We start from the raw sequence: 26268 nt of genomic DNA on the forward strand, positions 1-26268 counted from the left end.
AAATAAAAAGGTTTTTTTGGTAATATCAATAATTTTACTTATTTATTCTGAATATATGAAAATCATTATAGTTCACTCATTTAGAAGTAAGTTGTACCATAAATTTATTGTTTACTTAATTACCGGTATCTCCTCCATGTTTTGTATTATTTTGCCTATTCTATTGGGTATGGCTAAGGTATTTTTGGCAGGTTTTCAATGGAGTTCTATCACATCGTAAACCTTCGTCTTCTGTCAAAATCGCTCCATGTTTTGAAATGATAAGGATGCCCATTTTCATTTAAGATCACTCTACAAGCTCTCAAGTGGGTTGAGATCAGGGGATTGAACTGGCTATTGCATACTTGTCACAATTGCTTTTCTGAGCCTCTGAGTTACAATCTTAGTATTCTCTTTTGGATCGTTATCTTGGTGTTAGCATCACCTGAGTGGCGTGTTTTTCTCCGCATAAGGCATCATCACATTTTGTAAAATATCTCTACACTCATACAAAAGATAAAAGCTTATACCACTGAACGTCAGCATTGCTGCGGGTTCAGAAAAAGGAATGGCGAAATATTTTTTATTTAGTGGCAAAGTGAAGATTAATTTGTGTGGAAATGAGTCCAAAAGTACTGTACATGGCCCGAACGGTAAAGCTTTTCTTCTTAATATGTAACATGCATTGTTTCTTTCTTTTTTTCGAACAATATAAATTTAGTTCTTTTATATAAACAAACCCTGATTCAAGTACTAACAAATATAATTTTCAGTTTTTTTTTTTGTTTCTTGGAATTTCACCAGAATCTATTTCATCATAAAATACTCTGATATTTTGCTGTCCCGTAAAAAACCAATGCTTATTTTGGATTTTTCAGACGCAAGCAAATACTTCAAAAACTGGTTTCTGTTTTATTTAGACATGTGCAATACAATATTATTGCATTAAATAGTTTGTCTGGAAAAGCTTAGGTCGAAAACTCCACGTGCATAGCAATGGACATATAGATTTGCATTATCTATTAATCAAGCTAAACCAGTACTGAAAAGTCAAACTTATGTCGAATAGAGAATATCCGTTAATAGCTTATTATTAAAGTAGCAAAATTTGTTAGTGCTTCATTTTCTCATTAATTTTTCTTTGCCTTTAGCGACAAAACAGATGAGTTGAAGTCTATTTTATAATGTTTTTTCTTCCGTTTTTTAGTATTGTTCGCATTTTCTATTATTGTAACGTTTTAGTACAGAATATATCTTTACATACATTTATACCCAGCGTAAACTTTCATAAGCGGTTGTAAGCAATAAGAAACACGAAAGCAGCGCTGCCTTCACTCCTTATACATAAATCTTATAATATGGTAAATAGAGTACATCATAAACCTTATAATGACTCCATATTATATGCTCATTTGCGCTACAAACTACTAATAAGCCATGTTATACATTAAGTAAATATAGAAAACTCTGACATTCATAAGATAATTTAAAGCCAGGTGATGTCTTATTATAAGTCCCGATCCAAGCCTGATTTGAGTGCAATAAATTTTATAATAAAGTTAAAAATGGCATATTATGCCTTATTCTACCCGATCAATAAGTCTTTTATTAATTTAATTATACTCGATCATAACGCCTTATGTAAGGCTGCTCTCATTTACATTATATGCTTTATTAAGAAGATCATAATCCACATAATAGTTCCGTTAAGTTGCAAAGTTGAAACTCTTAAGACGCTTGATCATTAATTTGAGGCCTCAGGCTAGATTCAACAAAAGTCAGTTCAAAACTCACACTTACTGAAACTCATAAAAATAACATTACCATAACTGCTTAGTACCATTTAAGATTTACTGAGTGTGCCAAAACGCAAATTTTAATCACGCAAAACCAGGTTCACAACGTTTGGTTGGTGAAAGACATAGACTTATCCTCAAATGTGAAAATGTATTACCTAAAGGTACACATTATTTTTGTTTGTGTAGTTTGAGTTAACGCCAAGTGTCTCCTATTCGCTAGTAAATTGCCGAAATGTTTGTATATCAATAAAATAAAACTAAAGTGTAGTTCTTGTTTTGAGATTTGGTCCTTTTTTTCGATGAATTTAGGTGCAAAATGAAAACATGGGGTGGCAACCGTGATGCTAGCAGGACATTGGAAATCGCAACTCGAATATGTACATATGGTAATACAAAAACTGAACACGCACATTCGAATTTTGTAAATTAGAAATTGTTACTGTTATACTTTTTAATAATGAATTGTTTTTGGGAAATAACAATCCATCTGCGTGCGGAAACCGTATAAAAGGGCGACAAATTCGCCAGTAAAATCAGAAGCTAGGAGGTAGGCATATGAATTGGTGGGCTTATTACCTCCGATGACCAACCCACTTGAAGGCTTCTACTTCATTTTGGTTTAGCTTCATATTCGGGAGGATTTACTCCAGCCGAACCTAGAGATTAGCGGAGCGACTCTACCTCCGTTAGCAGGAAAATAGAGTAGGGCAGCCCTAAGACTTTTTGAATTTGCAAATACACGTTTATAATTTAAATTTGAAAATACTTTCTATAACTTTTCAAGGAGCAGGCACCCTCTTCTCAAGATACAGTATGGTTTCACTACACATCATCCAGCAAAACCTCCAAGAGGAATATGGGAACATAGGAAATGTGAATAAAAAGCAACATTTTTGTATCTTACTCGGTTGACCAGTAATCAAATAATTAGTCATTACTTAAGCAAAGCAAAGACCCTTCAAGACTGAACACCTTTCTTTAGAACACTTTTCAAATTAACAAACATGGTGACAGAGTTGTAGTGGCTTTGGTATCACATCAATATCTATCGAAGTTATAAGGAATGCTCAATAACTCGACAGGATTTCAAGGAAAACCATGTTATGATATTCAAAGCTTACCATGACATTTCTGTGATCTCTGCAGGATCACAAGCCCAAACGCATGAGCCAACAAAGAAAAGGAGCGAAGGACTCCCTTGGACAAAGCAGAATAGAAAGTGCGGGCTGGCCGCTGACAGTCATCAGACCTTACAATGATAGAAAGTGGATGCACAGCTTTTAAGGTCAATCACGAAGACAGATATTCGAATAATAAAGAGTATCTTTAGGGTCCGATTAAGGGCGCATCCCTGCCTATTCCTGTCAGCAACTTCGGTATAAAGGCGTCAGTCATAGCTCAGCAGTCAGTGACAGTAATGGACAGCCAACCAAGTGTCTTACATTAATTTCTATTCACAGTTTAGTGGAGTTTCAAGCAGTTGCATCACTGTACACGACTTAAGGTAGCAAATTGCTCCTGGCTTTATGTAAGTCACACAAATAGTAAGACATTACACCAAACTTTAAAAGATTGGGACAATTTTAAAGATTTTATTAATTGAATTGATGAATCAATGCGAAACCTATAAATATACTTCTCCTACCTATTCTCTATTCCATTTTATGGAGCACCACGGTACATTTGTTCATTTCCCATGTTTTTCTTCTTTACCACACTAACTACAAAAAAAGAGCATAAAACTTTTGCTAAGTAAACAACAAAACTTTCAGTTTTAATCCCACAGGCGCAAATTTCTAATAAAATGAAAATATAAAGAGGTAAACCTTTAGGGGTCAAATGAGTGAATGAAAGTTTTTGCTGTTGGCTCGTTATGCATTTTCGTGGGTACATAAATGTATATTCAACTTAGTATATGAGTACCAAAGTATTAACATTTGCTTAACTTTTGTAATGTGTCTAAAAAGCTCAGTCAAGAAGAAACGTGAAACGCTGTAAGTCATTTATCGTATCATTTTTGATACATGGTGTGGAAGTTTGAAGTTTGACCGAAGAAAATTTTATGAAGCTGGCTGTGTTATATGTAGATATCGAAATAGTTTCCTTGAGGAAAAAATAGGAGACAGTCAGGCAAAGTGACATGTTTATTGGCTACATCCGAACTGGTGGTAGTCGCATGCAAAGTCACACTTGCACCCACAGCGCCAAGGTCTGAGCTTTTTTTTAATCAATCTAAGGAAGTGGTTTTCTCTTACGACTGTACCACCTAAGAATGCGTGTAAAAGTTCTGAAGATCGGTTGCCTCTTTGCAGGACATCACAGGGTTAAAATTGTCAGTTAAGTAGCGAAGAGACAGAACTAGAACTAGTACCATCTCCTTATACGGAAGTTCTGCGCTAGTTCGGAACAAGTGCAATTCATTGAAGTATACTTAGCGATTAGATGAAAACACTACCACTTATAAGATATTTTTATCTGAACATACCTACATAAGGAATCACGGCGAGCGTCCGCACTATGAGCGATATCAAAGACACTGAAACCAGCAGATGTTAGCTGATACCTTCTAAAGCATTCAGATAGTGCTCCTGAAACAACTCATAAAAAAATATATATTAAAGGAAAATTTAACTCAATGTTATTAATAATGATAAAATTTATTTATTAAAAATAAAATAATTTTTACTAAAAACTATATTATCAAATATTTCGCAAACTAGACCTGCTAAACCAAACTAGACCTACAGGGTTGTAGTTCTGGGTAAAGCTACAACGAAAAGAACAATTAAAATAATATAAACAGTCCACTGAAATAATAAAATACTAGCCGGACCCGCGCGCATCTTTCGCAACAAATATAAAAGTGTCATATAAAATATCAACAGAAATCATCTGTTCTATCAATCGATCATCTATCAATAAAAACTTACATGCGCTTGCGCTACCATCTGGCGAATGTTAGCAACTGCCGGTAATGCAGTGTTAGTTCTTATCAAATATTCACAATAGTGCTATAGTACAAATAGGTTTCTTTGTGTGCTCACAATCGTTTATTTTTAACAAATTATTCTAATAAAGTATAGCTAAACAAAAGCACTACGACCAATAATGCCCAAAGCTCGCTAATAGCACAAATCTCCATCTTTACAACCAAAACTTTATTTATAGATTTGGATTCCAAATAAGAGCGAAAAAGGGACCTGCACATAAAAAGAGCAATTAGAAATAATATATAAGATTAACTACTCGCCCTTCAAGCAACAAAAGCTAAGATAAAAAAATTTATAAAACTAATCACAAACATAATAAATACTACAAGAAATAGCATAACAATAAAAAAATGTCAAAACCAGAAACTCCTTGGGTCAAAAAAAATATTTAAACAAAATATATTGCTCATATTTAACCATTAAAACAATATGCGTTTGCGCATGTTTTTTGCAAAATATCTGTTTGGAAATACGCAAATAAACAATAGCCTCCTCTGATGTTGATGCTCTGCTTGTTCAGCACACACTAAACTAAAGAGAATAATAATGAGTGTGTGAGCGCGAATAATTATTTCACTATTATACGACCTCTGATTTAAACCTACAATAAGCTTGGCTGGTGATGCCATATGACAAAAAAGTTAGTAAAAAATGCAACAAATTTCTTATCGAAATCTTATTTTATTGGCGCTTATCCATTTAAACGGGTTTGATCGTCCAACAATCCCAACTCTTTTCTAGGTTAACTGGCGCCAATTGGTCACACCAAGGGAATTTAAACCGTTTTCCACCTGGTCATTTTAGCGGAGTGGGGAAAGCTATCTTCCTCTGCTTCCATAGGCAGGTTCCGATAAAAATACTTTCTTATCCGGAGCGTCATCTTTCATTCGCATAACATGGCCTAGCGAGTGTAGGCGCTGCGTTATAATTCGCTGGACTACTTTAATGTCTGCATTAAGCTCGAAGAGCTCATCATAAAACCTTCTTCGGTACTCGTTGTCTAACGTCAACGCGTACTATAAGAGCCGCTTCATCTGATGTTGTTATGGTCCATTGTTCTCCCTATATAGCATGACAGGTACGATAAGTGACTTGAAGAGCGTGATTTTCATTTGCAGAGAGATGACTTAACTTTTAAATTACCTACCTAATACAAAGTAGCATTTACTTGCTAGAGTGATTCCTCTCTTCTCGGAATCAGAAAAGATTTTCTCCACAACACCATCGTCATAAATCTTACACCAACTTCCTTCCCGGTTAGGTTAAACTGACCGTTTAATAATGACCTCACATACAAGGAATGTTTTAAACTTACCAGAGTGATGCACAAAAAAATTAAAACGAAAATAATTTCTTACCCACACATATGTGTGATACAACAGCACAATAAGTGCAACGCATTTGACAACTACCCTGCATCGAATCATATTGCGAACTACAGCAGAACTATTAAATTTAAAAACGGTACCACCCCGTAAAGAAAAGTTCTAGATAAAAACTGTGGCGTTTCTAGTGTATTCTGAACCACTAATAGTTTGCTTAAAATCCCTATTACGTGCTTTCCAATAGCGAATTTAACATGGCAATATCTTAGGTTATGAAAATTGTGCCCACTCCATTACCTATTTAATATCGCACACTAAGATAAATAGGGAGATCACTAAAAAAATTTAATATTTTGAAACTATGAGTATATCGGGACTTACCAGTTCAATACTAGCGAACTGTATACTCGATGTATTAATATCTCCACTTACTAATGAGAGGAATTTGTAAAAATTGAAAATTGCATTGGCGCATATAGGAGAAGCACTTAGTTTTTCGTTTTTTCCGTACATTGAGAATTTTTTGGGTTTATCGCTATTTTGGTTTAGGTGTGCCATATGTACTTCACGGTTTTCTAGCAACGCCTTGGTTCAGTAAGATGCAAAGCGAATCTACACAAGGTGTTGGCAAAGCGATTTAAACCCAATTCGCCGTGCAGACGGAATCAAAAGAAAACAAGTAAGGACGGGACTATCTTCGGCTGTGCCGAAGACTTCATACCTTTCATGTATTGGGCTGAACAATAATCTTATACCGTTCGTAATCTCCAAATAATTGGATGTATAAGATAAGAAATATATAGTGAACAGATGTACATACATACCTAAACGGTTTTTAAGATAAATATAAAATAAAAAACGGCAAAAAACCACCTTATCTGAACGATCGGTTGTATGGTGTATATATTATTTATAGCTCCGATCGAAATGATTTTTACAGGAAATCTTCTATGATATATTAGAATAAATATCACCAAGTTTAACGTTTTTATATTTGAAATTAAGGGAGAAATTGCCAAAAATCTTTCTATCTGAACGATCGGTTTTGTGGGATAGGTATATACTATATACATATAGCTCCGATCAAAGTGCTTTTTTCTGGAAATCTTCTATGATATATTAAAATAAATATTAACAAGTTTAACGTTTTTATATTTGAAATTAAGGGAGCAATTCCCAAAAATCTTTCGATCTGAACGATCGGTTTTATGGGATAGGTATATACTATATACATATAGCTCCGATCAAAGTGCTTTTTTCAGGAAATCTTCTATGATATATTAGAATAATGGGGAAATCAAACAGTATAAAAAGCAGCAACAGTTGAGCCACGATAATCACTTTGATTTAAGCAAGCTATCAGTTGTGAAGTATAAGTGTTATTGTGAAGTACTTTAATAAAGGCCATTTTGCATTATTGAATAGTGCAGTTATTTATTCAACAGTTAGTATTCGAACGTTAGTAGAAAAAGGCAAATAAACGGAATTGTACTAAATTCGTTACAATATTTAGTATATTAACAGACAGCCAACAGCAACAATCACATACCAATGCATTCGAGTGGCACTTGAAGACAACACGATGACCCACAGTAAATGGCAATTCACTGAAGTATCAAATTAGCGGTTCATTTCTTAAGCGCATCATAACAGAAGCAATATAAAAGAAATGAATTTGCTGTTGGCACTTCATTCCTCGCAGGTCTCCCTCGCCGCCGCCACTGAGATAGCGTCCGCCTAGAGGAAGCCGCCATAACCGACAGCATACGCCAGTAAGAATCCACCACTGGTAATCCTCCTTAAAAAGGTAATAAAGCCCAACATTCGAACCGACACTTCTCCCTGGCTACGCCACTGGTACGCGCTCCGTCGCCCTATTGTTGCCGTCGCTACCACCTCGCCGTTCGGCTATTCTGTGCCGATTCGCCGCTGCTGTTATTGGCTCATCCCCCACAATCCACCTGCCAGGGAAAACGTCCGACCCCGTCCATACTCACCTACTCCGTCGTCGCGCAGTAGGCCGTCAGGCCATCTCTCTCCGACCACTGTCTTGGTATGGAAAGCTGCTGCGCTCCCTCCCCTTCAAGCCGTGTGTGTGTGTGTATTCGTCGTTAGCACAAAAATACTGTGTTCTTATTAATTGGGGGTTTGTGGAACCCCTACTCGACCCTGGATTGACTGAGTGCTACCCCAGCCTTCGACAAAACCCACCTTATAATATTTAACATATATTTGAGAAATAGGGCACAATTAAAAATACTGCTACCATCTTTAAGAAGCTTCAAGTGTGAGTATGCCTTTTTCCCAAACTTTCCCATCGGTTTGAAAAAGGTCAAGTAGTGGCAAAAAAATAACTATATCTAAACTGTAAATTAAAAAAATCGATAATGTGCCAATAAACCAATCAGTTCTAAAGTGAAAATTTGTATTTAGCTTTGAACTAGAGAAAAGGTAAAGTAGAGGGAACAATTTCCACCACCTAGGACATCGCCAAGTTAAATTCGCAAGTCGAAAGCATGTTAAAGAGATAGATGGCGAACTAGTGCTGGTTTCGAATGCACTAGAAACGCACCAGCTTTGAACTAAATATTTTGCCTACAGAGAGGGTAGCGCTCTGTCGGCTACTTTTACATGTATATATCTACTTGAACATTGTTATAAAAATCTGTTTGAAATGCCTTTAGTAAACATTTTTTATGCCACCAAACTATTTTTGAAGAATTTATTTAAAAAAATCTAAAATGCCGTTGTCAAAAGTTCGTAGTGAATAAAGTAGCTGCTGCATGTCAGTAGTTTTTTTTAACATACAAAAGTATGTTTATGTAAGTAACTGTTTCCGGCTGTGCTAAAAAATAGGTTGGAAATATTCAGCCGCAAAAAAAATGAAAATTGGGATGCACGTCGTGGCAATGTGGCACTTTCGGGCTTGAAAGCTGCGGATATGAAATATGGACGGCAAGAGAAGTGTGAAGATGGTAAGGTCCAATTTTACTTGAATAGCCCTGCAGAAAACTCTGCGGAATAGCAATGAAATAAACAAATTTAATTTTGCACGTGATTTCCCTTTTTGTTTTTACTTGAAAAACGAGCATATTAGAACAAAATTTAAATCTGACTCGTATTTAAAGGCCATGGCGGAAACCTTGGTCAACTATGTTTAAGTTTTTGATATATTCCTGAATTCTGCGATGCTTTTTAAAATGATTATTTCAAAAAACAGTATTTTACACTTTCCCAATGTGCTAGCTAATCGCATAATAAGGGTTTCATTCGATTTTGTGAAGAAATCGTTTACATTGAGCGGAATACCCTTGTCCGAATGTGAGCTCTATACAAAGTTTCTACGCTCAATGCCTAAGACCAACCTGTGATGTCGTCGTTTTGATAAATTCCAGTTTTGGAAGGGCACGACCCAAAATCTTCTCAATTATTGGAACTTTGCTTAGCTCCATGTAATTTGCTTAGCTCTTATTTTGGTTTGGTATTTAAATGCTACTTAATTTGTAGTGTGTTGTTCATGATTTTTAGTTAGATACGATATTCAATTGGCAGCACTGATAGCTCCATGGAAAAGTTCGCAGTACGTACAACTTCTTTCTTTGTTTTATAAATGTTTGCTGATATCACTGTATTCCTTATGGTCAAAACACAATGAAAGTTTTTCATATAGATGCGTTCAACGCAATCTTATGCATGCCAGTAACACCACCATAAACACGCAAGACTTTGCGTTTGAAAATATGAAGCAACCTCAGACTTTGCAATTTAAGCTTATATCACTGTTATAAGTATACTCACTGTACAAGAAATATTCTTGCTAACATATTTTGTGTCCTATTCATTTGTTTAATTGCAGTTTCTAACCGTGAAAAATGTTACAAAAGTACAAGCGATTGGGAAAAATAATTTCACTTGCAAAGTGTGAAAGCACCCTTAGCTAAAAGAAATGTCAAATTCTTCCTCCTATGCTTTGCTTGCAACAAAAGTTGTAAATTGGCTACTTTTTAATTTCAGATGGCTCAGTGTCGCTCAATCTGCCGTTCTCTATAAATATACGTGCAGTTTCCTTATAATGCATAAGATTGAGTTAAACGCATATACATATATGAAAACCTTTTGCTTCCCCATCGTTCAGAGGCCAACCTAATAAAAACACATTGCGTTTGTATAACGCACGAGCATATACGACTTTGTTTGCCCTAACGAACGTACCTTTGTTCAGATTGTCAAAATCTGCGTATTGGTATTAGGCGAATGTAATGGAGAGAAAAAATAAAACTATGCAATTCTTTTTGGCGGCATAGGCAAAAAAATAAACTAAGTAAACCTTTATATTTTTTTTAAACAGCCATAAATTTTTCAAACATTTTGTATTTCTCTGGTTGTGCACCTTTTTTGCACTATTTGCCTTGCTAAACCGTTTTGAAAAACCAAATTATATATGCATTTACATGAAAAATATCAGTTTACAAAAATATCAGACTTGGGAATATTTTAATAGTTTTGATATAACTGTTTTTTAATTACTACACCATCTGCAGGTTGCAATTTTATCTTTGATTTCCTGCTGGGATGTTTATGATCTCGCTCTCATTAATACGTTTATGCGGCAGTTATGCGGCAGTTACCCACGAACATACGTACCAAAAACGTGTCAGCTGACACGACCTATCTTATGAGTGTGCAATGTAAACGAAAACTTACCGACGTGCAACGCCCTTACGTACGTAGCCCTGAACGTAGAAATCAAAACAATTTTGATTTTTTCCGTAAGAACGTGTCAGCTGATCGCTCTCTCACTAGACAGAGTTGCCTAGTAAACTTTTGTGCGCTAATTTTTAACCGTTTGCAGTTTTATGCAAAAACACCTAATTAAAGTTTGAAAAATTGTGAAAATAATTCGAAATAATTATGTAAAAGCGCAGATTATAAATATGTAATATATTTATATTTATTTAATATTAATTCCAGCCTTTTAAAACACCAAAAATTAAATTGAAAAAATTTCATGTTTCCATAAGCATGCATGCAAAATGGTCAATGGCAACAGTGCTAATCTGTAAACAATACACACACAAATATGTTATGTACATGTACACAGACGCACACATTGATTCCTACGGGCTTGGGGGTTCGGTCAAACGTGGGAGTCGACATTAAATATTTAGGTCCATGGGACGCAAATTGGAAGTGAAGCTCGGCCTGGATCTCCTCGGTGTTGAATCACGCCAAGTATTTTTTTATACTTAAATATTAATTCTGAAGTTGGGCTTTACACTCATAAGCTGTCTCTGAGTGAGTAACAAATGTTATAGAAAACTCTGGCTAGTATAATTTATATATTTCAATGAAAACAAAACTATAAAGATTGTCAATCATCGAGCGTCTTAAGTTTGCTCCAACTATGAAGTTTTTTAGTAGAGAGGCTATATAATAATTTTCCTAAACGGTTGATGTACTTCCATAAATTTTATAAAAACAAGAAAAAAGCGAGTATTTTCAACACTAGTGATATTCTTGTTGTTATTGTTGACTTACGATGCTGTTGATGACAAGAAATAAGTTTTGACAACAGTGAGCCAACTATGTGCTCACATACTTCATTGAATTTACCTTAAAAATTTCATCAAAGGTTAAACAATATCCGGAGCTCTCCTTAGTTGCAACAAATGTTGCCAGAAACTTGATGTATGTATACAAGCTTCAGTACCTTTCTTTTTCATATGTGTTTTTTTGGTGATTGTTCCTTTCCAAATCTGTATTCTACACACAAAATCTTTACAATAAAAAAAAAACACAAAAATAGAAAAGTTTTTGGTAGCTAACTAGCAGGGACAACATTAGATCAAATCCTTTTGAGATACTGAAAATAGCTTTCTTTTTATACCCAGCTGTACTTGTACACAAGGTATTATAGTTTTGATTGGATAACGGTTGGTTGTACAGGTATAAAGGAATCGAGATAGATACAGAAAACCATATCAAAATCATCAGTATTCAAAAAAAAATTTTATTAAGCCATGTCCGTCCGTCCGTCCATCCGTTAACACTATAGCTTCAGAAAATATTAAGATATCTTTACCAAATTCGTTATGCGTGCTTAGATTGGTATCGAAAATGAGTGAAATTTAACCACACCCACTTTTTCGATATCGAAAATTTAAAAAAATGGAAAAAATTAGATAATTCAAAAACGAATACCGCTAAGCCAATGAAATTTTGTAGATGGATCGGTTTTATGACGCAAAACATAAATTAGAAAAATTTTTGGAATGTGGGCGTGGCACCACATAGCGTGTTAGAGGGCTTAGGATATATCCGCCGCAGGTATGCCTGTCATAAGAGACGACTAAAATACCAAATTGATTCGAGGGGTTATGCAGCGCAACCCTTTCAAGGTATTGCCAGCGTAAAATATAGCTTCTCCAACCCAATTTTCAACCTCACCTACCCTTGGCGAATCCTGTTACTTTAACAGCTGAGGCTCTGGCGACCCCAAGTTCCTCATGGATCTAGGGGTTGGGAGGGCGGTATGGCCTTGAAAGTATCATGTGGTCAGACTAATCGTTCCCGAGATGGTAGGGCTGATGCCTTAATAATGCTTGTTTCCGGAGCGTACCCGATCTGCATCTGGCAAAGGGCTATCAACATCGATAACACTCCCCAAGGCCTTCGGGGAGTGTCCTTATCGCTACAAAAAGAAAAAAGAAGTAGAAAGTTTGGAAGTTTAACAAGCCGTAAATAAAAATCCGTTATAGACCACGCCCACTCTTGCTATAGGAATAACCTTAACAAAGTTTGCAATAACTCTGTCGTATTTAACTATATTTGACAAATATTCTACCTCTATAGTGGTATGAGAGAGTCCTGTTTTAAATATGAATGTAAAATACACTTATTAAATCGTTACCGAAATGGTCGGGTTGGTACCTTAAGGGTGCCTGTCACCGGAACGTACCGGATTTATCAGTATAGACGGCAAAGAACTATCAACATCAGTAACACTCCCCATAGCTCTCGGCGAGTGTATTTATTGTTACAACCACAACAAAAACATCAGAACAGTGATTAACTCAAAAAATCACAATTTTCAGGAGAGACAAAGAACTGATTGATTTTGCCTTATAGATACGCGAATGATAGTTTTCGTTTTTATCAAGCGTTTTCTGGGTGAGTAGTGGAACAAAAATAAAATAAACTATATCTATCAGTAAACATTACGAACTCATTCAGTCTATGTGAACTCCTCACGGATCGGCCAATTCTACTTAATTTATATTAGTTGGTATTGAATTGTGGAACCCTGTACTGAGCATAGCTTCAAAATTGCATACTATTGACTTGGTTCCCTGCTGATCTGGGTGCGCAATATGTTAGTTACATTTATATTTTATATTGGTTATATTTATTTTTATTTATTTGAAATAAGATCTATTATTAGTTAAGTAAGTCAAACGTGTACACTTTTATTGTCCAATTTAAAATTTCACCCTTTGCACATATAAAATTTTGGCAAAAATATAACTTTTTCTAACTTCGTATATGAATATTTGCGATTAATTTAAAGTAATTTTTACGACAGTTGAAATTAGCTGCGCTCGTATTGTTTTAATTGCACTGTACAACAGAAATTTTGCAACGAAGTAACTATGAAAATTGGCAACGCATACATAGATAAATTTATCTTCAGTAATGTATGCACTATCTTGAGGAGCTTCAGCTTTAGTCCCTGTGATACATTGGTCCCCATAAATTAGGTAACATTTCATACTCGCGCGTAGAAGTTCCACCATTTCTCCTTCCACTACTTTGTTTATGTGCTGATTAGGGATGAAGATTTTCTGGATTTTTTACCTCCCGGGATTTTCGGGAAATTTATCCTTTGTAGATTTCTTTAAGATTTTTGAAGAAAATTGCAACACGAATGTGCAAACTCAGTAAATTCAATAGACAAAAAAAAAAAAAAAAAGATTTTATAAAAGTTCGATTTTGAAGAGTAGCAGTGGTACTTTCAGGAGAAACAACGATCTTCGACAAAAAATTCTAGAAGTGGAATGACCCCGAATTATCCAATTAAACGCTGTTTTTTGCACCTTTAGGCTCGATTATCTCGAACTTGAAGTGGCGGCATTATTTCGACTCAGTTTCGGGTTCATCACGTCGAAACATTTGAAAAAGTATGGTTCTGTATATGCTTCGCATACGATGTAGCAGAAAAAAGCATTTGCTTGGGAAAAATCGGACGGCTAAAAAAAATCTCAGAATTCAATATTTAGAAAGTAATCAGACGGGAAAAAACATTTAATTTTGCACAAAATTTATTATTTTTTTCCGTATGATTACTTAATAAATTTGACTTCTGAATTTCAACTTCTGAAATTTGATTTCTAAGTTTTGACTTCAGAAATTTGACTTCTGAATTTTGATTTCTGAAAAAATGTGTTTATGAATTTTTGTTTTCAGAATTTATGTAGGGCCGCTAATTATATAACTAGATTCCCCATACAAATTTTCCCCTCGATACAAATTTTAGAGATGCTGACTTTTATTCATAGAAAAATTTCACCTCTATACTGCAATCTCTAATTAGAAGCACAAAATTAAAGAGAAACGTAAACGAAAACGAAATGCTGAGAGAAAATAATCTAGTTCCAAGGGATGGAACATCTGTGGAATTATTTCAATGGATATTAAAATGCCATTTTCAACAACCCCGGGATTAAAGTGCAATAATTAAACATGTTGCTTCGTATTTACGCGGCATTTTTATTTCTGGGTTGAATGGACTTATCCTTGAGATTTGAGCTGCTAAGCTTTGAATAGTAAGAAATAGTTCCTAGGACAGCAAAGTTATAATTCTTTCATATTTTTTACAACTTGGCCAAATGCCCCTTGTCTTTATATGGAAAAACTGCATCGCTTCGAAGTTCGTTTTATAAAGCATAACTTAACACAGCATAACTTTGTTGCACAGGAATAAGTTTTAATTTTGTACTGTATTTTTTTCTAACAAAATTTTATGTACTGTGGTATTATCTATTGTAGTAGTAGACGAAAGATCTCGTAATAAAACTTTTATTTATTAATACTGTTCTCTTTCTCTATCTTTCTAGGCAAACATGCAAAGGGGCAGGAAGCACAGAAAATCGACGAATATGGTAATGGAAAGTAGAATAAGCAAAGAAATTTTATTTTGTTCTTTTTTTTCATTTTAAATTGAAAAGATGATCTATTTGCTTCGAATAAATATGAGGTAGAAGCAAAACAGACACAAAATGTTTTGCAGTAGAAAAAGTTGACAAAATATACACAAGATTCACAAAAATATAAACATGAGAAAAACTAACGTGTTCTAAGACCTTTGCAGAGACATTGGCTATATGCGGATTTGCGGAAGTGTGCGCCGTGTAGAGCCCAATGTGGAGAACCCACTATCAAACGTGAACATTTTGTAATAATATTAAACGTGCTGCAATTAGTTAAGCTTTCTTTTCATTGCATTTTCAATTTGGTTTTCCCCTCTCTCTTTCCATTTCTATTCATTGTAGGCATCCTTTTCAAGCTCACTTTTTGTCTTTGCTATGGCAATTTTTGGACATTTTCTGGTTTAATTGAAAATGCGCGTGTAATTGCAACTTTGTCGCATTAAATGTTTTGCAACGAAAGTTTCCCTCTGCAATGTTGTAATCGTAAAATCAGCAAGTTGACAAACATTTCTTTGCAATTACTACTCTTAGGAAAATTTAAGCCTTTTGTTCGTTTCTGTGCTGTGAAACGAACTATTCGGCAACAAAGTTGAGCTCTCGCGAAATGTCTGATTGTACATAAATACTTTTGCGAAATATGCAAGTATTAGGGCAATTAATGAATTTTAGTATATTTCTTGTTTTCCTAATTTATTTTTTTTTTGTCCCTTGCTATAAAATGGGGCACAATTGGCAAAAGCACAATATAGGGTAAATGCACTTGTATCCGGGGAGTGTTGGTGTCCGTACACTTTGCCCTTCTTTTGCAATTAACAGAATAATCGCATGAAAATAGTCTCAAATAAAACACAATATCTTAAGTATGCTCACAAAATTTCAGTTATATCGAGTTCATAGCTTAAGAGATACGCGCCGGGGTGAGAGTCGAAGAGTACAATGCTGATTTGACTAAAAGAAAATAGTGGGAGCGCTTTGAAAAGGTAGTACAATAAAGGAGTATTTTTAAACTTATCGTAATAAAATAAGTTATCTCCGTTTGAAATATAATAAGTTTTATAAATAAATAAATGTAAGGCGCGATAATCTCCGAAGAAATTTTAGGCCGAGCTTCTCTTCCAATTTGCGTCGTGCTCCTTTGAATATTTCATACGAATTGGCTGGACGGGATCTACTTGTTTTATGCCGACTCCGAACGGCATCTGCGTGGCAGATTAGTTTTCACTGAGAGCTTTTCAGGTTAGAAATACACACGGAGTGCTTTCCAAAATATGCCGAGGGGCGACTCTGCTTAGAAAAATTTTCCTCTAATTGAAAAAAACTTGTTTCTAAAATTTTGATGTTGCTTTGTGCGGGGCGTGAAGACAGGATCTTCGGTGTGGTAAGTGGAGCACGCTTCCATCACACCATGTTTGCCTAAGTTATAAGCCTCCGGATATTGAAACCAAAATTTAGTACCATTTTCATTTCATTCGTTTTTATACTCAGTTGAGCAGAGCTCACAGAGTATATTAAGTTTGATTGGATAACGGTTGGTTGTACAGGTATAAAGGAATCGAGATAGATATAGACTTCCATATATCAAAATCATCAGGATCGAAAAAAATTTGATTGCGCCATGTCCGTCCGTCCGTCCTACCGACTGTCCGTTAACACGATAACTTGAGTAAATTTTGAGGTGTCTTGATGAAATTTGGTACGTAGTTTCCTGAGCACTCATTTCAGATCGCTATTTAAAATGAACAATATCGGACTATAACCACGCCCACTTTTTCGATATCGAAAATTTCGAAAAACGGAAAAAGTGCAATAATTCATTACCAAAGACAGATAAAGCGATGAAACTTAGTAAGTGAGTTGAACTTATGACGCAGAATAGAAAATTAGTAAAATTTTGGACAATGGGCGTGGCACCGCCCACTTTTAAAAGAAGGTAATTTAAAACTTTTGCAAGCTGTAATTTGGCAGTCGTTGAAGATATCGTGATGAAATTTGGCAGGAGCCTTACTCCTATTACTATATGTACGCCTAATAAAAATTAGCAAAATCGGAGAAGGACCACGCCCACTTTTAAAAAATTTTTTTTTTTAAGTAAAATTTTAACAAAAAATTTAATATCTTTACAGTATATAAGTAAATAATGTCAACATTCAACTCCAGTAATGATATGGTGCAACAAAATACAAAATAAAAGAAAATTTCAAAATGGGCGTGGCTCCGCCCTTTTTCATTTAATTTGTCTAGGATACTTTTAACGCCATAAGTCGAACAAAAATTAACCAATCCTTTTGAAATCTGGTAGGGGCATAGATTTTATGACGTTAACTGTTTTCTGTGAAAATGGGCGGACTCGATTGAAGCCACGCCCATTTTTTATACACAGTCATCCGTCTGTCCTTCCGCATGGCCGTTAACACGATAACTTGAGCAAACATCGACATATCTTTACTGAACTTAGTTCACGTACTTATCTGAACTCACTTTATCTTGGTATAAAAAATGAACGAAATCCGACTATGACCACGCCCACTTTTTCGATATCGAATATTACGAAAAATGAAAAAAAATGCCATAATTCTATACCAAATACGAAAAAAGGGATGAAACATGGTAAGTGGATTGGTTTATTGACGCGAAATATAACTTTAGAAAAAACTTTGTAAAATGGTTGTGACACCTACCATATTAAGTAGAATAAAATGAAAAAGTTCTGCAGGGCGAAATAAAAACCCTTGAAATCTTGGCAGGTATTACATATATAAATAAATTAGCGGTATCCAACAGATGATGTTCTGGGACACCCTGGTCCACATTTAGGTCGATATTTCGAAACGGCGTCCAACTATAGAACTAAGGCCCACTCCCTTTTAAAATACTCATTAACACCTTGCGTTTGATACCCATATTGTACAAACGCATTCTAGAGTCACCCCTGGTCCACCTTTATGGCAATATTTCGAAAAGGCGACCACCTATACAACTACCACCACTCCCTTTTAAAACTCTCATTAGTGCCTTTAATTTAATACCAATATCGTACAAACACATTCTAGAGTCACCCCTGGTCCACCTTTATGGCGATATCTCGAAAAGGCGTCCATCTATAGAACTAAGCCCCACGCCCTTTTAAAATACTCATTAACACCTTTCATTTGATACCCATATCGTACAAACATATTCTAGAGTCACCCCTGGTCCACCTTTATGGCGATATCTCGAAAAGGCGACCACCTATAGAACGAAGGCCAACTCCATTTTAAAAATACTCATTAACACTTGTCATTCGATACCCTCATCGTACAAACAAAGTATATAGTCACCCCTGGTCCACCTTTATTGCGATACCTCGTAAAGTCTTCCACCTATAGAAATAAGGCCCACTCACTTTTAAAATACTCATTAACACCTTTTGTTTGATACCCATATTGTACAAACGTATTCTAGAGTCACTCCTGGTCCACCTTTATGGCGATATCTCGAAAAGGCGACCACCTATACAACTACCACCACTCCCTTTTAAAACCCTCATTAATACCTTTAATTTGATACCCTTATCGTAGTAACAAATTCTAGAGTCAACCCTGATCCACCTTTATGGCGATATCCCTAAATGACGTCCACCTATAGAACTATGGCCCACTTCCTCATAAAATACTCTTTAATGCCCTTCGTTTGATACACGTGTCATACAAACACAATCCAGGGTTTCCCTCGGTTCATTTTCCTACATGGTGATTTTCCCTTATGTTGTCACCATAGCTCTCAACTGAGTATGTAATGTTCGGTTACACCCGAACTTAACCTTCCTTACTTGTTGTTATTAGTTTTTCAGTATTCGGACAAGATTTTCATGGTACGCAATGACTGTCCGGATATTAAGATTAGTGTTAATTCAATATGCGGGCCCCTATCTTTTGTATAAAATTTGTGGTTTTTTCCCAAATTTATGTGCCTCTTTTGTTATTATTTTATTTAATTGATATATGTATAGACCCTGGTTCAGTCCTTAGGGGATTAATTTGATTGACCGGTGCCTGTTTGCCCATAGTTTTCATTGACTTACTTTGACATCGACAGACCTGGGGCGAATATTAGCATTTCCAACATCACTATGCTGTTAGTGAATAAACACAACGACAGTAAGCCATTTACACACATATGTACATAGAAGGCAACGAAGAATATTTCACACCATATCCAGCAACTTGAAGCGAAGAGATTATTTCACATACACATTTGTAGTCAGCAGATAAGAGCGAAGAAGAAGAGCAACAATCACACATCACGTCATCATCAGCTACCCTGCAAAAATCGCGAGTATTCCATGCATGCATGTATGGAGTACTCGCTATAGACCAACCGAGTGCTCCAAAATTAACCACAATTCATACAGAAAATATGGTCCAATTAACATTGCGATGTCTTGGACTGGACCATATACTTCAGCTCCGCATTACATGAGAGTAATCCATGGAGTTCCCACAGTCCAATAAACATCGTGTAGTGATTACAATCGTTAAAAACGAGCAATGATCGGCATATAATATGTTAGTGTAGAAACATGAGTTGGTCCATTGCTGCATTACAGTGGAGTATAATGGTAAGTACTCCAGTGGACCACATGATCCAACGATTTTTGCAGGGTAAAAGCAGAAGCTGTTACTCACACATACACACACAGAAGAAAAAACATGAACTACAGATATACATGTATATAGATAAATAACCAAGTATGAGATACAACTCGTCCAGAAGGCATGTTCGTGACAAGTTTAGACCTTAGGAGAAATAGGTGAACGAGGCTAACTGAGATTATAAAAGCAGAGCGGTGCAAGCGATAATCAATCAGTTCGATTTTAACACGCTTTAGTGAAGTACGCGATAATTTTAATTATGAAATACTACTCCCAAAGTAAATAAAAAACGTTTTATTATACTGGATATTTGAGTTATTTATCCGATGCTTGTGTTATATTTCATTTGAGTATGGTTTTACGTGGCGGGTCCCAAGCCCAGCGCACAACCCGCTCAGCGGGGGTGAAAATATTACTTGGCACGTTTATATAGCGAGCCGCTTGCTCCAAGACAGACGCCCGCTTGCAGCCGCACCTAGAGGTGTACAGACGCTGCCGATGAGATCTCCCCCGGCTAGCCCTTAAACCGATTATGTCAGAGTGGCCTAACCAGGTTGTCGCTTCTCACATTAGGTCACCGCTAAACGGACGTTTAGTGGCTACCCAGAGGATACTTGGCCGCAAGCGACCGGCAGTAGTGAGCTGCTTGAACCACATGCAAAATAATCGCTCTGACCATTCCCAGGTAAATGGCGGTCAGAAGCTTTCCCCACTTTCGTGGACTTCTATACACGGCCCACCCTCCAGCGGAGCGGAAACCAGCATCAACACTAGCAACAACATCAGCACTGAAATCCAGCGAAGAATTAATCTTTCCAAAAAATGCTACTCTGGACTAGGTAGGCAATTGAAAAGTAAAGTCCTCTCTCGGCGAACGAAAATTATACTCTACAAGTCACTTATCGTACCCGTCCTGCTATATGGGGCAGAAGCATGGACCATGACAACAGCAGATGAAGCGGCTTTGGGATTACTCGAGAGAAAAGTTCTTCGAAAGATTTATGGACCTCTACGCGTTGGCGATGGCGAGTACGAAGATTTAATGATGAGCTGTACGAGCTATACGCAGACATCAACATAGTCCAGCGAATTAAAATGCAGCGGCTCGCTGGCTAGGCCATGTTATGCGAATGAAAGATGATGCTCCGGCCAAGAGTGTGTTTCTATCGGAATCCGCCTATGGAAGCAGAGGTAGAGGGCGGCCCCCATTCCGTTGGAAGGACCAGGTGGAAAACTATTTAAACTCCCTTGGTGTGACCAATTGGCGCCGGTTGGCGGAGCGAAGGAGCGACTGGCGCGCCTTGTCGGACGGCCATAACCGTTTAGATGGTTAAGCGCCAATTAAGTAAGTAAGTATTTGAGTTATTTATCAGATATTCGAACGTTAACAGAAGCTACAAAACAGTCAGGAATTTTTCAAAAATTCGTTACAGTATCTTATTGTTCCCAATATGGGCGGGCTAGTCGGCATAAAGCAAGTCCGCAAAAGCTGTCCTGGTCATTACGGAAACCATACCAATATATCTTCCTACTTCTGAAAAAAAGGAAATGGCATGGAAACAGAAGCGTTGCAAATATCCTATCCCAGATTTGGTTATCCGAAATTTTTTTAAAATCGCCTTATCTCTGAATTAAATCAAGGGTAGTCAGGTTTTAAGAAAAGCACAAGTTCACGCCTCTTAACTTTCAAAAGCATACATATCCAAGCTTTGCGCCACCCTAAGCAGACTTATTCTATTGTAATTGCTACGATTTGTGTGATCGCCCCTCTTATGGAATAGCCAGAGGACGCTTCTGTTCCACTTCTTTGCACGATGTGAGCTTCCATTCAAGTGGTTAACAACATCATTCTTTTGAGAAATTTTTAATTCACCACAAGTTTCTATCCAACACCTTTCACCATTTATTCTTCATCTTTAAAGAAAATTTTAGTTCTCTTATCTATATCCAATATCACTCTCCAATTATTCCCCAGGTTTTGAGAAATTTAAAGTTCACAAGTTGACATCCGATTCATTCTTCATGTCGAAAATTTCTCTCGAAGAAATCTATGTATCTCAAGTTGTTATCAACATCATTCCAACCATTTAAAAAAATTTTTTTTTCAACTTCGAATAAATTTTTAGTTCTCTGGTTGATACCCAATACCACTATTCAATTATCCTGCAGTGTTCGATATATTTTAAGCTCACAAGTATATATCCAACTTATTCTTCAATTACTCTCAAACTTTTGAGAAATTTAAAGAAACTTATGATTTTCAAGTTTATCTCAAACGTCATGTTCCAATTGATATCCAACCCTTGGTATATTCTGAGAAAGTTATTCTTCTCTAGTTAATCTTCAACAACATTAAGCAAATATTTCGCCAACTTTTGAGAAATTTTTAGTTCTCAAATTGATATCCCTTACTTGCTTTACAATTATTCTTCAAATTTTGAGAAATTTTTAAACTCAGTTGAGCAGAGCTCACAGAGTATATTAAGTTTGATTCGAAAAAAAATTCGATTGAGCCATGTCCGTCCGTCCGTCCGTCTGTCCGTTAACACGATAACTTCAGTAAATTTTGAGGTATCTTGATTAAATTTGGTATGTAGGTTCCTGAGCACTCATCTCAGATCGCTATTTAAAATGAAAGATATCGGACAATAACCACGCCCACTTTTTCGATATCGAAAATTTCGAAAAATTGAAAAAGTGCGATAATTCATTACCAAATACGGATTAAGCTATGAAACTTGGTAGGTGAATTAAACTTATCACGTAGAATAGAAAATTAGTATAATTTTGGACAATGGGCGTGGCACCGCCCACTTTGAAAAGAAGGTAATTTAAAATTTTGCAAGCTGTAATTTGGCAGTCGTTGAAGATATCATGATGAAATTTGGCAGGAACCTTACTCCTATTACTATATGTACGCCTAATAAAAATTAGCAAAATCGGAGAAGGACCACGCCCACTTTTAAAAAAAAATTTTTTTAAACTAAAATTTTAACAAAAAATTTAATATCTTTAAGTATATAAGTAAATAATGTCAACATTCAACTCCAGTAATGACATGGTGCAACAAAATACAAAAATAAAAAAAAATTTCAAAATGGACGTGGCTCAGCCCTTTTTCATTTAATTTGTCTAGGATACCTTTAATGCCATAAGTCCAACAAAAATTGACCGATCCTTTTGAAATTTGGTAGGGGCATAGATTTTATGACGCTAACTGTTTTCTGTGAAAATGGGCGAAATCGGTTGAAGCCGCGCCCAGTTTTTATACACAGTCATCCGTCTGTCCTTCCGCATGGCCGTTAACACGATAACTTGAGCAAAAATCGACATATCTTTACTGAACTTAGTTCACGTACTTACCTGAACTCACTTTATCTTGGTGTAAAAAATGAACGAAATTCGTCATAGTCACGCCCACTTTTTCGATATCGAATATTACGAAAAATGAAAAAAATGTCATAATTCTATACCAAATACGAAAAAAGGGATGAAACATGGTAATTGGATTGGTTTATTAACGCGAAATATAACTTTAGAAAAAACTTTGTAAAATGGTTGTGACACCTACCATATTAAGTAGAAGAAAATGAAAAAGTTCTGCAGGGCGAAATAAAAAACCCTTGAAATCTTGGCAGGTATTACATATATAAATAAATTAGCGGTATCCAACAGATGATGTTCTGGGTCACCCTGGTCCACATTTTGGTCGATATCTGGAAAAGGCGACCACCTATACAACTACCACCACTCCCTTTTAAAACTCTCATTAATACCTTTAATTTGATACCAATATCGTACAAACACATTCTAGAGTCACCCCTGGTCCACCTTTATGGCGATATCTCGAAAAGGCGTCCACCTATAGAACTAAGCCACATGCCCTTTTCAAATACTCATTAACACCTTGCATTTGATATCCATATTGTACAAACGCATTCTAGAGTCACCGCTGGTCCACCTTTATGGCAATATTTCGAAAAGGCGATCACCTATACAACTACCACCACTCCCTTTTAAAACTCTCATTAATACCTTTAATTTGATACCAATATCGTACAAACATATCTCAGAGTCACCCCTGGTCCACCTTTACGGCGATATTTCGAAACGGCGTCCACCTATAGAACTAAGGCCCACTCCCTTTTAAAATACTCATTAACACTTTGCATTTGATACCCATATTGTACAAACGCATTCTAGAGTCACCCCATGTCCACCTTTATGGCAATATTTCGAAAAGGCGATCACCTATACAACTACCACCACTCCCTTTTAAAACTCTCATTAATACCTTTAATTTGATACCAATATCGTACAAACACATTCTAGAGTCACCCCTGGTCCACCTTTATGGCGATATCTCGAAAAGGCGTCCACCTGTAGAACTAAGCCACATGCCCTTTTCAAATACTCATTAATACCTTTAATTTGATACCAATATCGTACAAACACATTCTAGAGTTACCCCTGGTCCACCTTTATGGCGATATCTCGAAAAGGCGACAACCTATACAACTACCACCACTCCCTTTTAAAACCATCATTAATACCATTAATTTGATACCCATATCGTAGAAACAAATTCTAGAGTCAACCCTGATCCACCTTTATGGCGATATCCCTAAATGACGTCCACTTATAGAACTATGACCCGCTCTCTCATAAAATACTCTTTAATGCCTTTCATTTGATACACATGTCATACAAACACATTCCAGGGTTTCCCTCGGTTCATTTTCCTGGTTCCATGGTTATTTTCCCTTATGTTGTCTCCATAGCTCTCAACTGAGTATGTAATGTTCGGTTGCACCCGAACTTAACCTTCCCTACTTGTTAGTTTTCAAATTGATATTCAACATATTTATCCAATCATTCCTCACCCTAAGGGAAATGTTTAGTTGACACGTTGATATCCAACTCATTTTCCAAATATTCTAAAATCCACGTTCATGACAGTTATACAATTACATTTAAATTCTATCTTTACAGATCCCGACTTACCTGGATTTCCGGAACCTATCAATAATGTGACGGTGTCAGTGGGGCGAGACGCATTAATGGCGTGCATTGTAGATAACCTGAAAGGATATAAGGTAACTAAAAACCACTTACCTATCAAAATACTTTCTAAATAAAAATATTCGATATGAACTTAAGACCTTAACTTCATTAAACTTCCCATTAAAATATTTGCATTGGATCATTCCTTATTCAGCCGCTAACCGAAAGCTGAACTGCGTCTGTCTGGACAAAGCCACTATTGAAAGTGTCTGGCAATCAGCCTAGGGACTTCAAATATCGTTAAGAATACAATATACGAAAATCAGCCTGACGAAAAGAAGTCCAATGTTTTGCCCATTTTCGGCAATATATCTGCTAACGTCAATATGACTGAAGATTCATAGTATACCATCTTTCCTACTTCCGCTGACGAAATTTCAGCTTTCATAAAATGACGAAGGTCTGACAGTCATTGGCTCTTTACAAAAAAAGAATTTGTAAAATAGGAACGTCAGTACAAAGCAAGTTGCCGAGCACAAGCGACAGGGTGCCCGTCCGCTTTTCCAGTGAACCCGACTTCTTAAAGTAATGAGTTCCAGCAATAAAATCTGGCGTGTGTTAACACCTTCAGAGCAAGTTTTTATTCAAAGTTGTTGTTGGGTAAAAAATTATGCATGAAAAGGTTGCATTAGTTAAAATTAAATGCTTAACGTTAAACACACAACGGATCTAATTATCCAATGAAGGCTCCATGTTCCCTGTCAAACACTTCAGTGCACAATTGTTGGTACCAAATAGTTTGTATTCGGAGGTATTACCTTCATAAGATACGACAACTCCACCCTGAGTTCATATACCATTCAAAGCCAAGCATAAATAATTCGCTGGTTCATATTCTGATCATTTCGCTTATCAGATATAAGATGCAATTCTACAATTTCTATACAAGTTTTAAGGGTTGTGAATATCTTTTGCTGTATCAAATTTAGGTCGCTTGGGTACGTGTGGATACACAAACGATTCTCTCCATACATCACAATGTTATATCACAGAATAATCGCATAAGTTTAAGTTATAACGATCATCGTTCTTGGTATTTGCATATACGAGAAGTGGAAGAAAGTGATCGAGGTTGGTATATGTGTCAGGTGAATACGGATCCGATGCGGTCGCAGAAGGGCTATCTGCAAGTAGTGGGTAAGTTGCGGAACTAAAATAGTGGTACTGAATCTTCAACTGCTTTCATGTTTTGTTTGCTTAGATGCTTATTTCTATACACTCTCCTCTAAAAATATATTTCAAAGCCTTCTTTACAAGTTTTTTTAATTAAACGT

General features: G+C 36.2%; 1 protein-coding gene across 1 annotated transcript in view; it reads left to right on the forward strand.

Moving 5' to 3' along the window:
- DIP-kappa (Dpr-interacting protein kappa) overlaps window positions 1–26268 on the forward strand; it is a 421153-nt gene that overhangs the window by 234705 nt on the left and 160180 nt on the right. The window contains exons 3-5 of the mRNA XM_067769125.1: window positions 15207–15251; window positions 24923–25026; window positions 25924–26131. Of these exons, the coding sequence (XP_067625226.1) occupies window positions 15207–15251; window positions 24923–25026; window positions 25924–26131 (357 nt within the window). The remainder of the gene's footprint in view (window positions 1–15206; window positions 15252–24922; window positions 25027–25923; window positions 26132–26268) is intronic.

The sequence above is a fragment of the Eurosta solidaginis genome, chromosome 2 (assembly GCF_040869045.1).
Source record: "Eurosta solidaginis isolate ZX-2024a chromosome 2, ASM4086904v1, whole genome shotgun sequence".
Classification (NCBI taxonomy): Eukaryota; Metazoa; Arthropoda; class Insecta; order Diptera; family Tephritidae; genus Eurosta; species Eurosta solidaginis.